This window comes from Emydura macquarii, unplaced genomic scaffold (genome assembly GCF_026122565.2).
Source record: "Emydura macquarii macquarii isolate MOO-44397 ecotype Brisbane River unplaced genomic scaffold, CSIRO-AGI_Emac_v2 contig_1170, whole genome shotgun sequence".
Lineage (NCBI taxonomy): Eukaryota > Metazoa > Chordata > Testudines > Chelidae > Emydura > Emydura macquarii.
In genome coordinates, this window is record NW_027131307.1 from 301,574 (window position 1) to 319,664 (window position 18,091).

An 18,091-nucleotide genomic window follows, 5' to 3' on the forward strand; every position below is an offset into this window, starting at 1 on the left:
GTTGGGGCTAGTTTGAACACATTCACCCAAAGTGTTGGGGCTAGTTTGAACACATTCACTTTCCTAGACTGAACAACACTGTGGTATAGGTTCTACTAGCAAATGGCTCCCACAACAACTCATCTGCTGTGTATGAGGTTTAACTACAGAGGCTGACAGACCATGCACATGTAGTCTTCACATTCTGCCTCTTGTTACCTTCTTCCTCTGTGTTTTGCTTCCTCTTTTTCCTGGATTTTGAGTTCTTCTTGTTTTTCAAATCCAGAAGTTCCTTAATGCGCTGGGCAACTGAAAATCCAAAGCATTGTTAAGTGAGTAACCTCAAAGCAGACTGATCGCACTCTGCCTTCTTCCCCTTACAGTATGCATGCACTGACCCATCCTCAGACAGCTAACAACAAAGAACAACAAGACACCAAAACTGCCTACAGACATCAGCTAAAGCAACCAGCTCTGGTGCTGCATGACTGGCCTCAACTGGTCAGGGAAAAAATGCTATGAGAGCTGGAGGCCACGGCTGGTGAGATTGGGAAGAGGAGAATAACATCTAAAATGCAAGAGCTTCTAAGAATATTGTGTTAGTGACATTAGTATCAACCAATTCCAGAAGGGCCTGGGCTGGGGGCACAGAGAGAATGTCACTGGAGTCCACTGAACAGCAAGGATATGGGGTGGGGGTGAAGGGGGAGGTGTGTGTGTAGGCTCCAGAATTTCAAATCTCTTCCACAGCTTGTCTTGCTTACAGATCAGCTGCACACTCTCCCCTGCTGCACATTGCCCCAACAGCTGCTAGCAAGACTGACCTAGGCCCCTGCAGCAAGAGAGACTTGGAAATGAGAGGAAGAAAACCCTGCCTGAGGCAATTTACAAATCCTCCTGGTTTGTTTCTGCTCCTCAATTTGTGGCCGAGGGGAAGCTCAGAGCAGCTACACCCATGGGAGGAAATGCTGGTATTTCTAGATCCATCTAGGAGGGTGTTTATGGGGAGCAAATGCTTTAGGTAAGGTTGCAGTTCCTATTTCATTAGACTCTCTACCCTCACTCACCCAGAAAATTCTCCTCTGGGACTGAAATTTCCATGGCTTGGTCTCAGCCCACAGGAGAACCACTGGGGAGGTCTGAGCAGCCTTTCTGCAGCTATGTTTGCACTAGGTGACAGTGGAGGAATAGTCTTTACACCCTGAAACAAATCCACAGGATACACGTGGTTGCACTTTACATTTCAGATCATGTGATCTGTCCTCACCAAAAGTTACAGGCTAGCCCCGCCATGCACCTGTATTCTTCAATGGGCTGGGTGTGTCTGTATGGGACAGAGCAGGGCAAGAAGCAAAGGCTAAGATTGTCACAGCAGCATCAGCTGTCCCCTGGGACCTGGTGCCAGTGTCTGCAGTATGCGCAGCACAGGGATTCTGTTTGGAGGGATTTCAACACCCTGGGCCAACGTTCTCCCCCTACACATCTGTGGCATACTTGATATTTTCCACAGAATGCAAAAGTCCCCATGCTCAGTACAGGCCAGTCCTGCAGGACTTTAAGGCAGGAGCCTGATGCTGACCCTGTGTCTCCCTGGGCAAGGCACAGCCTGTTTCTTTGCCAGTACTTCATGGGAGAAAGGATTGGTTCACCTTCTCAAGTGCTTCACCGAGAAGTGCTATGTGCGTGTTAGTTAGGACTGTGCAGAAACATTGCCCCAGAGCACTGAAGAAGTGCCTATAAATACATATAAACACCTTAATTATTAGCACTAAGGCTTTTCGGGCGGGGCTCTGATTCTATCTGTCTGAGCCTCACATTGACTGTGGAAATGCAGCAGTACAGATGGGGCCAGCTCCCAGAGGTGCAGTTTGCTAGGCAGCACACCTTTCCCGGTATCTCAGGGCTGAGGCACTGCTTATCACACACTGGGAACTGTTGACAAAAGCCTTTTTGTCTCCTCAAGGCTGCCCTCAAGGCTGCAGGCAATGTCCCTGTAGCCGTGGTTACCTCGCTTGTCTCTCAAGGCTGTAACACATTCAGAGACACCCTGATGAGACTGTCTAGAACCAACATATACCAACTACAGTGTCTTCTTGTATTCTTTCTAGAGTGGTCCCTTACAATATATGCTAATTACCTATGCTAAACAATCTGTTCCACCTTGCAGTTTGCTATGACCCTTCCCAGACCTGAGGAAGAGTTCTGTGTGGCTCGAAAGCTTCTCTCTCTCCCCAACAGAAGTTGGTCCAATAAAAGATAACGTCTTCCCCACCTTGTCTCTCTAATATCCTGGGACCGACATGGTTCCAGCTACCCTGCAGATAGCCATTTGAATCACTGGGAGAAGGTCTGACAAAAGAAATCTGATGAGGTTCAACAAGGACAAGTGCAGAGTCCTGCATTGAGAATGGAAGAATCCCATGCACAGCTACAGACCAGGGGCCTACTGGCTAGGCAGCAGCTCTGCAGAAAAGGACCTGGGGGTTACAGCGGACAAGAAGTTGAATATGAGTCAACAGTGTGCCCTTGTTGCCAAGAAGGCTAATAGCATATTGGGCTGCATTAGGAGGGGCATTGCCAGCAGATCGAGGGAAGTGATTATTCCTCTCTATTGAGCACTGGTAAGGCCACACCTGGAGTACTGTGTCCAGTTTTGGGCCCCCCACTACAAAAAGGATGTGGACAAGTTGGAGGGAGTCCAGCGGAGGGCAACAAAAATGATTAGGGGGCTGGAGCACAAGACTCATGAGGAGAGGCTGAGGGAACTAGGCTTCTTCAGTCTGCAAAAGAGAAGAATGAGGGGGATTTGATAGCAGCTTTTAACTACCTGAAAGGGGGTTCCAGGGGGGATGGAGCTAGGCTGTTCTCAATAGTAATAGATGACAGAACAAGGAGCAATAGTCTCAAGTTGCAGTGGGGGAGGTCTAGGTTGGATATTAGGAAAAGGTTTTTCACTAGGAGGGTGGTGAAGCACTGGAATGGGTTATCTAGGGAGGTGGTGGGATCTCCATCCTTCGAGGCTTTTAAGCTGTGGCTTAACAAAGCCCTGACTGGGATGATTTAGTTGGAGTTGGTCCTGCTTTGAGCAGGGGGTTGGACTAGATAACCTCTTGAGGGCCCTTCCTACCCTAATCTTCTATGATTCTATGACTCACTTCCTACTTCTCATCATAGAACGCAACCGCCTCAGCATTGAACCTAATTAAAGAAATACCCATTTGCCTGTGACTGCTTATGTTACTGGACAGCCCCAGCAGCTCCCTAGGAATGGCACAAGCCAAATGTATCTGGGAATGTTGTTACTCTAATGCCCGCCTGTTAGTATCAATATGGCTGCAAACCTCCCTGGAGTTTGAGCATGACATCTTACCAGCATTATTAATAATACAGCAGGGTTACCGCCTCCTCCCCCCCCATCTGTTCCCTGTTCTCCTGCACAATGCAGTTAATTATAACATTCTCCTTAGCCTCTGATTCAGAGGGTAGTCCACAAAATATGGTCCAAATCCAGCTTTCAGATACACCAGTGTAAATCTGCACTCCAATGGAGCCATTCCAGATTCACACCAGCATCAGGGAGAGCGGAGTCTGTCCCTCTCAAATTATATATAACTTGTGTGCTGCTCAAATAATCAGACACTGCCTAGTAAGAGGAGAACATTCACTTGGCGTGCACAGGCCTTAAACGGGCCCTATGCATAATGGTGAATTTCAGTGCTGTTAAACAGCTGTTGTGAAATTTGAGGCACTTACTGTTTTCATCATTGACCTGGTCAAGATGGCGGTAGATGTAACCTTCCAGGTAGGACTGAAACTTCGGTGATGGGGAAAAAAAGGCCAGACTGATGGCCATGAGTTCCCAGCCCCATGCCAGACTTCGGTAACACATATTGTCTGTAGTCTGCCTGATCAGCTGTATGTACAGCTCGTCCCGTAAACCCTGTATGCTCCAGCACTTGGTGACAGTGATCAAAGCCACATGATTTCGGTCCATGCGGGCCTGGCGGTCTCCCATGTAGATCTGCACCAGTTTAAACATCTCACATGCTTCCTTTTTAATGGTGTGGTTGCTGGTGATGAGCATTGGCTTTTTGATGGCGCCCCCATTCCAGGAGAGCATGTTGGAGATGGAGATCCTTCGGCGGAAGATGCCCTGAGTGTGCATGTTCAGGTTTTTGGAAGCCCAGTCTGCCATGCTGCTTTGAGAGATGGGCTTCCGTAACGTGTTGTGGGGAAACTGACACCCCATGCTGATGTCTGGCTGGCCGCTGTTCTCCTGTTTGGAGTCTGACTCGATTGCTCCAGGCTGCAATGGAGAAGAGACAAGTTACATTCCAAGGCATTTCAGTGGAGTGTCTTACCCGAGCGGGGTAGTCAAACAGCATCAACCACCCAACCACCAGGAACTACAGAGTCGTGAGCAAGGAAAACTTGTATTTGGGATGCAGACTGGTGCTGGAGTCTGCCCTCCCCCTGCAACAGCCCCAGCTGACAGAGGAGCAGAGCTGGCACTCGGCTCTGAAGGCACATTTAGGAACAAGCCCCCCTGCCGCTCCCTGACCCCTTGCAGGCATGGGAAAACGCAGCTTATCCCCAAAACTGGCCCAGGACTCCCGGTGCCAACCTGGACGGTGGGAGTTCCTAGCCCTGCTCTTCCTCAGGTGCACTGCTCCCACCTCTGCTCTGCTACAGCAACTGGACCAGATCTGCGCTCCTCACAGCCCGCAGCTCCCCTCTCCACACCCCGAACTCCACCTGGGGCCCGGCAGAGCAACGAGCTGCAGGGCATTCAGGAGTACAGCTCCCAATCCCTTTCCTCTTGCAGCCTCTGCCTCCCTTTGCTGCTGCTCCAGCCCTGCCGCTGCAGCCCGCCCATAGTATTTTTCCAAGCTCTGGGCAACAAAGCATTATAACCCTTTGGAAATGTTCAAAGCAGGTCAGTTTTTGGGGGGCTGTATCTGGAGAACACCTGCACCAACTGATCCAAATTCACCTCGCACATTCTATGCCAGGCCCTCTGCTAGCACCGCAGTTTCTAGGCCAGTCTATCAAGGCATGTGAATTTCCTCCATCTGCCAGCATAGCCATGTTCCTCCCTTGGCATCTCCAGGCTCGGTCTCTGTGGCACCCTTTGTACTCCTAGACAAAACGCTCTACCTCCCTTAGCTCCCTGTGGCCAGCAAACATTCATCATCTAGGAAACATGCCTCATGTTCCCCAGCAGCCCGTGAATCACAGCCCCACACCCTCCTCCACACTCAAAGTGCCTGGTCCCCACTTCGTGGCCCCTGTTGTCCACACGGGACCCAGGAGTCTCCCGTCTTTGGCTGGTTCATGTTAGATCCTGCCAGTATCCCACCATAAACCAGGTTATCTCACATGTGAGGAGGGCTCTGGTTCAGGATTAGCATCCTGCCTGGGGGAACAGCAGCCCAGCTGAGGCTGTCCCGGACTACTGTCAGAAACAGCATTTCCGGCAAGCAAGTCTGCTGGGCCTATGAATGCATTTCCTTGGCTCCTGCAGCCTCCTGTGTGGGAATCCTGGCCTCACCTACACCGAGGGCGGGAAAGGCTGGGAGCACACATCTCTGTGGGGAGCAAGGCTGCATCATTTTACATCTGAGAGAGAGTCCCAGGGCGGAGACGCTGGGCTATCTGGGAGAGGATAATGAGGTGTAGTGTGGTAATGGCACGTGCTCTCATCTCCCCGCAGGCCAGTGAGGACTATCCAAGAGAGAGCAGAAAGAGCTGCCATCTACTCACTCCCACCTCCAGAGAGATCCAAAACTAACCTGCAACAACAGCACAGGGAAATTTATCCCAAGGGCCCTAAGGCTGCATCTACACTGCAGCTAGGAGTGAGCCTCCCCGCCCAGGTAGGCACACTTGTGCTATCTCGGCTTGAGTGCACAGTTAATTAATCAACGGCCTTGGGCCTGAAAGGGGCAGTTCTGTCTCCCGGGTGCTTTAGCCTCCCACAGGTTTAGCTGCAGGGACTCTGCGAGATGTAGAGTGCAGTCTACTACCCAGTGCCTCTGCAGTGCACGCCGGAAAGACTCAACGGGGATGAACCCAGCACCAAGAGCCCTTTGTTATGTAGCACCGTTGGTTTCATTTCCAGTAACCCAGGCGTACTGGGTCGCAGGGGTCGAGGGCCCAGATGAGATCACTTCATGAGTAACTGGACTGAAAAGTACACCACCAAGATGCACATCCCAGACGGCCTCCGCCCACCATGACGTCCCAGCTCTCAGTGGAACCCACTGACCCCGGCACAGCAGACAGGCCCTCAGCCTCCCTTCACTCCCCCAAACAGCGGGGGCCTCAGCATGCCTTAATGGTCCATATTGTGGGGCTATTTCACACTGGGTGGGAGAGAGTACTAGAGCCCAGGGCCCACACCCAGTATGCCCTGCTGCTGCCCTCTCCTCCTGGTGACCGTGGCATCATTCCACAGGGGGAGAGGTCTCTCTCAGGTAGGCCATATGGGGCTTTATAGGTCAAATGCAACCCCTCAAAGTCTACCTGGAACCTGAGAGGTGACAGGTGAAGGTGCCATGTACTCTCCATAGCCACCCCATTTCTGCCCTTTGCACCAGTTCCAGTTTCTGGGCCAGTTTAAGATGTGGCCTCATGTGATGCACCTTGTGTTACTCTGATACTGAAGTGCAAAAGCCTGGATGAAGTCAGTGAGAGCCACGTCCAAAACATGAGGTAAGTGGGGAAGAGGGACACCACAAGGAAGCAGAAGGAGGAGGGTGCAGCAGGGGAGGCCTCCCGATTCATACTATGAAAGTAGGCCAATCGGCTACTTATCTCAAATCCCTGTACACAAATGCAAGAAGCCTGGGAAACAAGCAGGAGGAACTGGAAGTCCTGGCACAATCAAGAAACTACGACATGATTGGAATAACTGAGACTTGGTGGAATAACTCTCACGACTGGAGCACTGTCATGGATGGGTATAAACTGTTCAGGAAGGACAGGCAGGGGCGAAAGGGTGGAGGAGTTGCACCGTATGTAAGAGAGCACTATGATTGCTCTGAGCTCCAGTATGAAACTGGAGATAAGTCAGTTAAGTGTCTCTGGGTTAAGCTTAGAAGCAAGAACAATAAGCGTGATGTCGTGGTGGGTGTCTGTTACAGACCACCAGACCAGGAGGATGAGGTAAAGGAGGCTTTCTTTACTCAACCAGGGAAAGTTTCCAGTTCACAGGACCTGATTCTCATGGGAGACTTCAATCACCCTGACATCTGCTGGAAGAGCAATACAGCAGAGCACAAACAATCCAGGAAGTTTTTGGAGGGTGTCGCAGACAATTTCCTGGTGCAAGTGCTGGAGCAACCAACTAGGGGCCGTGCTTCTCTTGGCCTGCTGCTCACAAACAGGGAAGATTTGGTAGGGGAAGTAGAAGTGGGTGGCAACCTAGGCAGCAGTGACCATGAGATGGTCGAGTTCAGGATCCTGACAAAAGGAAGAAAGGAGAACAGCAGGATACAGACCATGGACTTCAGAAAAGCGGACTTTGACTCCCTCAGGGAACTGATGGGCAGGATTCCCTGGGAGGCTAATATGAGGGGGAAAGGAACCCAAGAGAGCTGGCTGTATTTTAAAGAGACCTTATTGAGGGCACAGGAGCAAACCATCCCGATGTGCAGAAAGAATAGCAAATATGGTAGGCGTCCAGCTTGGCTTAACAAAAAAGTCTTTGGCGAACTTAAATGCAAAAAAGAAGCTTACAAGAAGTGGAAGCTTGATCAGAGGACTAGGGAGGATTATAAAAACACTGCTCGAACATGCAGGAATGAAATCAGGAAGGCCAAAGCACAATTGGAGTTGCAGCTAGCAAGGGACATGAAGGGGAACGAGAAGGGTTTCTACAGGCATGTTGCCAACAACAGGAAGATTAGGGAAAGTGTGGGCCCCTTAGAGAATGAGGGAGGCGACCTAGTGACGGAGGATGTGGAGAAAGCTGAGGTACTCAATGCCTTTTTTGCCTCTGTCTTCACAGACAAGATCAGCTCCCAGACTATTGTACTGGGTGGCACAGAATGGGAAGGAGGCGAACATCCCGCAGTGCTAAAGGAACAGGTCCAAGACTATTTAGAAGGATTAGACATACACAAGTCCATGGGGCCAGATGCAATGCACCCGAGGGTGCTGAGGGAGTTGGTTGAGGTGATTTCAGAGCCATTGGCCATTATCTTTGAAAGCTCGTGGCAACAGGGGGAGGTCCCTGAGGACTGGAAAAAAGCAAATATAGTGCCCATCTTCAAAAAAGGGAGGAAAGAGGATCCAGGGAACTACAAACCGGTCAGCCTCACTTCAATCCCTGGAAAAATCATGGAGCAGGTCCTTAAGGAATCCATTTTAAGGCACTTGGAAGAGAGGAAGGTGATCAGGAACAGTCAACACGGATTCACCAAGGGAAAGTCATGCCTGATCAACCTGATTGCTTTCTATGATGAGGTGACTGGCTCTGTGGATGTAGGGAAGGCGGTGGATGTGATATACCTTGACTTTAGCAAAGCTTTTGATACAGTCTCTCACAGTATTCTTATCGGCAAATTAAAGAAGTATGGGTTGGATGAATGGACTATAAAATGGATAGAGAACTGGCTAGAGCATAGGGCTCAACACGTAGTGATCAATGGCTCCATGTCTAGCTGGCGACCTGTCACAAGCGGAGTTCCCCAAGGGTCAGTCCTGGGGCCGGTTTTGTTCAACATCTTTATTAATGATCTGGAGGATGGGGTAGATTGCACCCTCAGCAAGTTTGCGGATGACACTAAGCTGGGGGGAGTGGTAGATACCCTGCAAGGTAGGGATAGGATACAGAGCGACCTAAACAAACTGGAGGATTGGGCCAAAAGAAATCTAATGAGGTTCAACAAAGAAAAGTGCAGAGTCCTCCACTTAGGAAGGAAGAATCCCATGCACAGCTATAGACTGGGGACCGACGAGCTAGGCAGCAGCTCTGCAGAAAAGGACCTGGGGGTAACAGTGGATAAAAAGCTGGATATGAGTCAGCAGTGTGCCCTGGTTGTTAAAAAGGCTAATAGAATATTGGGCTGCATTAGGAGGGGCATTGCCAGCAGAACACGGGAAGTGATTATTCCCCTCTATTCGGCATTGGTGAGGCCGCATTTAGAATATTGTGTCCAGTTTTGGGCCCCCCACTACAAAAAGGATGTAGACAAGTTGGAGAGAGTACAGCAGAGGGCAACAAAAATGATTAGGGGGTTGGAGCACAGGACTTATGAGGAGAGGCTGAGGGAACTGGGCTTGTTTAGTCTGCAAAAGAGAAGAATGAGGGGGGATTTGATAGCGGCCTTTAACTACCTGAAAGGGGGTTCCAGGGAGGATGGGGCTAGGCTGTTCTCGGTGGTGGTAGATGACAGAACAAGGAGCAATGGTCTCAAGTTGCAGGGCGGGAGGTCTAGGTTGGACATTAGGAAAAAGTTTTTCACTAGGAGGGTGGTGAAGCACTGGAATGGATTACCTAGAGAGGTGGTGGAATCTCCATCTTTAGAGGTTTTTAAGCTGAGGCTTGACAAAGCCCTGGCTGGGATGATATAGCTGAAGTTAGTCCTGCTTTGAGCAGGAGGTTGGACTAGATGATCTCCTGAGGTCCCTTCCAACTCTAATATTCTATGATTCTGTGATTCCTGAGCAGCCAGGTGCCCAGGCAACCTGCCCACACACAGGAAACGTCCTGGAGCTGATTAGCAATGGCCTCATCCATCCCTTTGGGATCTCTCAGACAGGAAAAAAACAGCCCCACCAACACCACCTAGCACTCAGCCACACCTCATGATCAAGGGTATGGAAAGCAGCTGGCAGATCTGACAACATCAGCATGGTCATTGCCACTGTTAGGAGACAAACACAGACGAGCACAAGAGCAGGCTCTTCTAAACCAAATCAGGTATGTCGCCACGGGGACCTGAGGCAGCGAAATGCGGAGAGATTTGTCTTACCACAACCTTTGCAATAATCCAGAAGGAACGGTGCAACTCGAGGCAATAGCTGGCTAGTTTGCCAATATCAAGGGATGCTTTCTTGAGCTACAGATGAACTCAGGCCTTCTCCAAGGTTGGTATTATCCTGCCTTTCTTAATGGAAGCACTGGCAATCTCCAGCAAACAAGGACCAGCCTTCCCTGGCTAGCCTGCCCCAGCCAGAAAGGACATGGTTCTAAAACAGTCTGTGGCCCCAAATCTCCCAACAACTCCAGCACCTCAGTGAGTGACATTGAGCAAAACGCACAGAGCAGATCTTGCCTCTGTTCCCCTAAGATCCTGCTCCACTACTACGGAAGTTGAGATTTAGGCCCAAATATGAATGATTTTCTCCAAAAAAGGTCTAGAATTTTGTCAAAGCAGGAACTAGAGTCAGCTATTGACGGGAGACAGAGTAAACGAGCTAGGTACCCACATCTGTAAACAAACTTACAGGTGCCTATAGTGGGGGAAGAGCACTTCTTTTTCCCAGAAAACTTTATCTGCTTGTATTTACATTAGAATTTCAGTTCTCGTCTCCCCTGTTTTTCCTGGCGGACTCTACGGACATATAGAGAATTAGCACAATTATGTAACCACAAATCCCAAGAAAATGAAATGTAATGACTAGCTGATAGAAGAAGAGGTTTTTATTCAGACTCTTCAGAATTCTTTACTTTGGGTGGAGGAGGAGGAGGAAGATGATGGGGTTGTTAACACATTTTTAGCTCAAACACCCAACAGACAATTGTAAGAAAAGACCTCTTTGTTAGATTTGAAACTCACACAGTCAGCAATTAAGTGCTGAGAAAATTCCCAATCTTTTCTCTGAATCCTCCAAGGAGACCTCCAGCAAAAAGAAGATAAACTCTCCTGATATTTTTAAAGATAAAAAACAACGACAAAGAACATTTTAAGGGCCTTTTTTTTTTTCATCACAAAGAAACAAAAGAAGCCACACACATTTTTTCTTTGCCTAATTTTTTGTCACCTATAAATTTAGGATCACTTTAAATTTCAGCCCCACGCTAGTCAAACAGGATACACATTAAGTACAGAGGATACACATCACAGCCATTGAGATTAAGTTGGTGTTTTTCTTGCTAGTAAACAATGCTGAACTTATGTGTATCTGAGTCTTGTGTGGGCCTACCTTCTCCTCCCCTAAACATCCGTCTCTGTGGGGGTGATCAGCACGTGTCTTCCGCCACTCACTCAGCATCTCCTCTTAACATGGTCCTGGGCATGATAATTTCTCCTGTTTTTCTCTCCTCCCCTTTTTTTTAAAAAAAGGCTTGATAGCATCTGTCCCCCCAATTACTGTCCCATATCCTTTCTCCTAGCATCTTTAAGCCCATTGAACACACTGTCCACAATCATTACGTGGAGTTCTTAGACCCTCTCCAATCTTCCTTTTACCCCTGTACTCTGCTGAATGGATCTCACCCAACTCTCTAATGAGCTCTTCCTGGCCAGAGCGGACAGTCAGTGCCCCATCTGCATCCTCCTGGACCTGTCAGTTACCTTGGATCTCCTTCAGCTTCCATGACTTTGTCCTCTCCTGATTCTTTCCTACCTCTCTAGCATATTCTTCAGAGAATCCCTCTCATCCCCCCTCCTACGTTCTGTGGGGGTTCATCCTCAGACTCCTTCTCTATTCCTTCCACACCTCATCTCTGGGCAATTTGATTCACAAACACAAATTCAGCCATCATCTCTATGGTGACAACTCACAGATCTACGTCTACTCCAGACCCGTTTCCTTCTGTCCCAAACTTCAATCTGCCTTTCGGACATCCCCTCATGGGAATCTAGGTATCAGCTTAAGGTCACATGACCAAAACAGAGCTCTTAATCTTCTCTTCAACCCCTCCCCCATTCCACCTGTCCGTTACCATGGACAACTGCACCATCCTCGCTGACACACAAGCCTGGCACCTGGGCATCCTCTTTGACTTGGCTTTCTCTCTAGATCATCATGCTCAGGCTCGGCTCCTCTCTCTGGCCTTGACAAATCCCATCACATGCCACTTACATCTATTCAGAATGCTGCTACGGAGATCATGTCACCCCTCTTTGATTCCTTCCACTGGCTCCCTCTTCTCCATCATACCGAACACAAACTCCCTGCTATCATTTTCAAAGCTCTTCACAAACTGTCCCTAGCCGACCTCGCATCTCTCATATACAATCAGGATGTCAGACCTGACCTCCACTCTGCCCATAATGCCAGCCTCCTACACTCATTTGTTACATTTTCAAACAAGCACTTTCCTGGGTCCTCTCCTGCTGCCCCTCCTTAATAGGAGGAGTTCTCTATAAGCATCGTCCAAGCCACCTCGCTGATCTTCAAATCCCTCTTTCAAGCTCTCCTTGGCCGTGAAACCTACAAAGAACCTGACAACAATTAGGCAGCTGATGGGCTGAAACTGCTGCCTATTATGCTGACGGGTATTATCTCACGGTTTCCTTGTGCTTCCCAGCATGTGTCCACCTGCTCTCTTATGTCTTAGACTGTAAGATCTTTGTGGCAGGGACCATTTTTTGTTCTGTGTTTGTACAGCACCTGGCACAATGGGGTCCTGGTCCATGACACCATAATACAAATAAGTAAATAAAGTCAAGCAACCATATTCAAGTAACCATATTCAGTGTTACATGCTTGGTGCATGGGTACCAAACTCTGATTTCTCTTCCATAATTCCCCCCTATCGCACCAGGCACCTGGTCTGAAATAGGACCCTCCACTTACAAAGCTGCAAGATTCTGCAATCTGTCGTTCACTCTCCAAGAACGTACAATCTCTGTAAATAAACATCTCCTGCCATCAGATGGCTTGGTGAACTGGGGTTAGAATTATCCCTGTATCCTAGCAGCACACGATTTAACTGATATGGTAACTGGTAAATACCTGAGAGGATGTTTCTGCCACATCTGGTGAAGCCAAGCTTGTCTGACTCGTCACATTCCTTTCTAAAGAGTCTATTTTCTCATAGCTCCTCTTCGCCCTCACCAGCTCCTGTTGTGTAGCTGGTTCGTTCGAGAAGCTCCCCCTCTGCTCCAGTCCCTGTCTGTACAAGGACCTGTTACTAGATGTCACCTCCTCCCTCGAGTGCTGGAGGACACATTTTTTCAAATGGTCTGATTGAAACTTAATTTTACTGCTCCCAGTTGGGATGGCGTTTTCCAGCACGTTGGCATCTAGGCTGGCTTTGCTTCCTCTGCAGGCTGCCGATTTCCCCACCACGGCACGCACCTCTGCAATCAACTTATCGTTCAGAGCACTGAGTTCACTGCTGCTGCCCACAGAACCAGGTCTTCCCTGCCCTGGCCCTTGTCTCCTTCCTTTCCTCTTTCTCAAGCTCGGAGAAGGGCCTGTTGAGTAGCCAGAATCCTGTTGGCTTATAACAGTAGGGTACTCTTGAGCTTGTGGGCTGTTCTGCCGACTGTGGTGGGCCTCCATATTCTTAAGAACATTTGCTTCCAAGACTCTCCAAGACTGCTTGAAGCTGTCCTTTGAAGAAAGCTGACCAGGCTGCGGTTTAGCAGAGCTATCAGCCATCCCACCCGGGAAGCGAAGAGGTTTGGATGACTGGTCAATATTGACCATATGTTTAATATACTCTCTTCCAGCAGGGCTGTATTCTGTTGCAGAAGGATTTCTCACATGCTTGTTTTCAGCTTGTTCTTGTTGCATACTTGGGTGCTGCAATACTTTGGTTGGCTGAAGAAGCTTTTTGAAACTATTGCTTGGTGATACTTGTGGAGATGTCCCGTTCACATTTACACCTTCAGTGTCCATATCTACAGGAGGCTCATCATAAATTGGGGACTCTAAAGATGGCTCATCGTATATAGGTGCTGGAGAGGCATATCTGGGCGAACAGGGTGGCTCTCTTTGACAAGGAGGGCCATTCCTTAGCACTAAGCAGAATCCACCATTCTCTGTCTTTTTAATTTGCATGGACTGTTTGGTTTCTGCTGAAGAGGATGGTTTGGTAGCAGCTGGGTTCTGGGCTGTGGACTGAGGCTGGGCATACGTGACTGGTTTTGGAAGCGCAGATTTCTGGCTGTCGGCTTCTGGAGGGCTCTGCGGTTGCAGTGCACTGTCTGATGAATCCTGCACTTTTCTTAAACTGTTAACTTTAACCAGCATAGCTGCTTTAGTGCCTGGCAAAGGCTGCCAACGGGTAGGTGTTTCCCTGGACGAAGAGAAAGACAAACATGGGGAATTATTTAGGAAGAGAACAAAAATGCAGTTAGAGCTCCGTTCTAATGGGAGATGGGAGAACTGGCTTCAGCTTTTACACAGAGATCAAATTGAATCTCTGAGCTGTTTGAGATTCACCCCCACCCAAGCAGTGCATCCTCAGGGGGCTGTTTCCGGGTCATTTCGCTTCTAAAAAAAGTCACTGTAACACATACAAGAAAAACACCTGGCTCATCACAACTCTGTTCAGCCATTTATGACGCAGCCTCTTTCCCACTTGTTACCTCTTCAGAGGAGCTGTATGGAGATCTGAAACACCACTGCCCATTAGCGTATGCCTGCAGAACGGCACGCTATTCCTGACTGGCTCCCTAGAGGTCAGTAAGAGATCTTCTGGACCTCCACCACTTGAAATGTTAAATGAAAAACAGGCCAAATTATTACGCTTCAGAAAAGTATGGCCTTGATAGTGACACTTCCAGCTGAAGACATTCAGTGCCCAACTCATCCTAGGGCAAACGTTCAGAAGCCAATGGAAGTTATGCCAGGGATAACTCAGTGTGGCTCCCAGAATGCAGAGCACATAATCAACCTCTAGCTAGAAAATCCTTCCAAACTCTCCTGAATGTCTCCTGAATGCCCACTTCCCTGGCCCTGTGGGGAAACCCTCTCCCAAACCTCAGATCCGCTCCTCCTGCTGTGCTCTCACTTTCTTAAAACAGCTCCCTCTGCTGTCTCCTCTCTTGGGACAGACTCCTAGTCTGTAATGTTAGCCACAGGCTTGGGGACAGCATTGTAGATTCCCCCAAAAAGTGCCAAGCCCAGGGTAATTTTCTTGCCCTGCGAGAGCTGCCTAGACTCAGGTGGGAATCTGGTTTTGAGGCTGAAAAGTCTGATTCAGCTGCCCAGCATTGGAAGAACTGACCTGGCTCGTGAAAAGGAAACCAGGGAGCACAGCTCCTCCCCGGCACCACGCAGGTCAGGAGTGTGCTGAGCACCCATGCTGGTGTAGTGGGCAAGGCTGGAGACAGCCAGAATCTGGGACTGCTCATGCTGCTGCTGCTGTTCACTATTGCACACGGGGTAACCGATGCAGTGCCACAGGAGAAGCGGCAGGTCCCTGCCCTGGGAGCTCACAGACTACGGCACAGCACACGCAACCCTGCTGAATGGCCACTGAGCAGGTATGCGGCTCCTCAGCAGAGATCCTGGGGATCAGGTGTGTACGTCCAAGCACAACGACCCTACATGGAAAGCAACTTCCACTGTAAGAGGTACACGTCGTTTTCACTCCTCGGAACACATCTCCCCAGGATCTGTGCACTAGAAATAGCGGCATACCCCTCTGGCGCGGAGGAAGCTCTGACTACACAAGGGAGGAGCCGGTCTGTCCTACCAGAAGGAGGTAGCAGTGGGTGGCCTATCCCAGGGAGGCAGGAAAGGCTGTCATTTATCTAGCTCAACCACTGTATTCAGTACTTAGAGACCTGGGGGAAGCAAGATTCGTTCCTCAGAAGAATGGTGGACAATCCCCACCCCTGCGGTCTCCCAGGACACGCTCCCAGCTGCCGCTGCCACTGGATTCTTTGGGGGCAGAAACCCCATATCCAGCCTCTTTTGCAGTCTTCTGGCATTGTCTCTGGAGACATTCACAACCCTTTCTGCTCTGCTGGAATGGTTCACTGCCCCCTCCACTCTCTCTGGCCATGCTTTGTCTGCCCAGAGCCTCCCTCTTCCCCCCAGGACGGCCTGTCCATCTGGTCCCCTGACCCATGCTCCCCTCTCTCTGCCCAGCCCCTGGGTCCCCCACGACAGCTGATTTACTTATCTTTTCTGGAATATCCCCTCCTTTAATTGGACCAACATGATGTCGTGATTCCTGCCTCCAATCATGAGGCCCAACAGAAGGGTCTGAGGCTGACTGGAAATGGCCTGAGCTGGCGCCCATCTCTGTGTGCTCTACAGAGCACTGGGTGCAGCAACAGACTGAGTCCCAGGACTCAAAGGTCAACGGCTGCCCTTGAGCCTGCAGAACGTTATCACAGTCCAGGGCGCCTGGCCGGCCTGCTTGCAAAGGGACAGAGACATGTCACGCCTCAGTGCAGCCATGCACGCCTGGGGAGGGGACACGCTCTGGAGCAGACTGGAAGGGTTTGGGTTGAGACCTGGTGTAATGATGCTGTCAGCTGCCCGGTCTCATATGGACTGCACCCAGTCCAGGCTCTAAGGATCCCTCTGATTTACAGCCCCTCACTCAGCCCCCAAACCTCAGCCTTTCCCCCACTCCCACAGCCTCTTGGAAACATGCCGCACCACTGCACAGCGAGAGGACAGCTCACTGCAACCCCACGCCCCCTAACCTCTCCCATGGGGCAGACACTGCCTCATCTGCACATGCCCAGCCCCTGCCACACAAGGCCCAGAACGCGGAGGTGGCCTGGGAATCACGGGGCTCTGGCCTGGCCGCACAGATCACTCCAAGCCCAGGAAGCCAACCCTGGGTCCCCTGGACAAATAGCCCTGATCACTGGCCTCCCTGGTGTACTTGGCTTCCTCAGCTCCTCTCTGACAAGGGGCCCTTTGCTAAACACACTGGGGCTTCTGGTGTGGCCAGTGCTTGGTGCAGGGTCTGCGCTCTGCCCACTGGGGCATTAGCTCTGACCCACTGTGCCCAAGACTCCTTGCTTGTGGCTAGCTCCCTGCGATGGCTGTAGGCTGCAGCGTGGAGCTGGGCGCAGAGCAATGCAGGAGAGCTCGATGATGGACAAGGACAGCATTCACAAGGAATGCTCAGCTCCAGCCTGCCCTGGGTCCGGCATCTGCAACCAAATCCCTCGCCCCATGACTGCAGTGAGTCAACCCCCCATGCACACCCCACACCGTGTGCACCCGCCTACCCCCCTGTGCGCCTACTCTCTGACCACACCCACCCACCCCCACACCGTGCGCACCTGTGCCTACCCTCTGTGCGCCTACCCTCCGACCACCCCCACCCACCCCCACACCGTGCGCACCCACGCCCTCATCGCGCAGCACCACCCTCCCATCCACACCATGCGCATACACCTGCTCCCACACACTGCACGTGCACAGACCCTCACCGCACAGACACACAGGGCCCCCACATGGTGGGGAAGAGTACACTTTACCGGGGCCCGGAGGCCCAGGGGGACCCAGCCCAGGCTGCAATCCCCATTACCATGAGGAAAAAATTGAGGCTAAATTGTAGATGATGCCTGAGGATATTTATAGAAATTACTTCCCTGTATCTGTGTATCTATTGCCCAGGTCTTGTGAGATTTGCTGGAGCCAGTCAGGGCAGGGTTAGCACCGTCTCACGCAACGTTGTGAAGAGTGAGTTGCTGGGCTAGGCCCTTCTCTGAAATAGCGAGTGTGGGCTTGTGCACTTAAACTAGGACTTGTAGTTTGAGACAGAGATTTGTGCTCCTCTCTGTGACATGGTCTATCATATCAAGAACTAAAAAGTTAATTGGCCTAATTATAAAATGTTTGCAGTCACATTGGTCCATTAGAATAAAAAAACATGACATTGACAGGATATAATCCCTTTATAATGACCAAAAAGTTACAAAATAGTCAGCAAACTTGTAGGACTCTCAGGCTGGGTGTTGTGTTAAACAAAAATAGCAAAGGGGGGTGGGGGCATTTTTCGGAAATGTCGAATATTTAACAGTAATTTCAGAATTCAAACCTTTTCATGGCTCATGAGATTGTACGTATGGGATGAGGGATGGTGGTATGTATCTGGGAGGGGACCCGTGCCACAAGTTTGTACTGGGCCCGAAAAAATTATGCTTGGGCCCTGCAGGCACACATCCCTCCACTGCACAGCCCCCCCCACCACACACACCCAGCAACAATCCAAAGCCACCCAGGCTCC

The 18,091-nt window shown here is 50.2% G+C and overlaps 1 protein-coding gene across 1 annotated transcript in view; it reads right to left on the bottom strand.

Annotated features, from left to right (window-relative positions):
* Positions 1-18,091, bottom strand: part of LOC137152329 (rho GTPase-activating protein 39-like) — a 76,120-nt gene that overhangs the window by 34,438 nt on the left and 23,591 nt on the right. The window contains exons 3-5 of the mRNA XM_067546886.1: positions 12,892-14,182; positions 3,733-4,285; positions 199-288 (exon numbers count right to left, since the gene is read on the bottom strand). Coding sequence (XP_067402987.1) covers positions 199-288; positions 3,733-4,285; positions 12,892-14,182 — 1,934 coding nt within the window. The remainder of the gene's footprint in view (positions 1-198; positions 289-3,732; positions 4,286-12,891; positions 14,183-18,091) is intronic.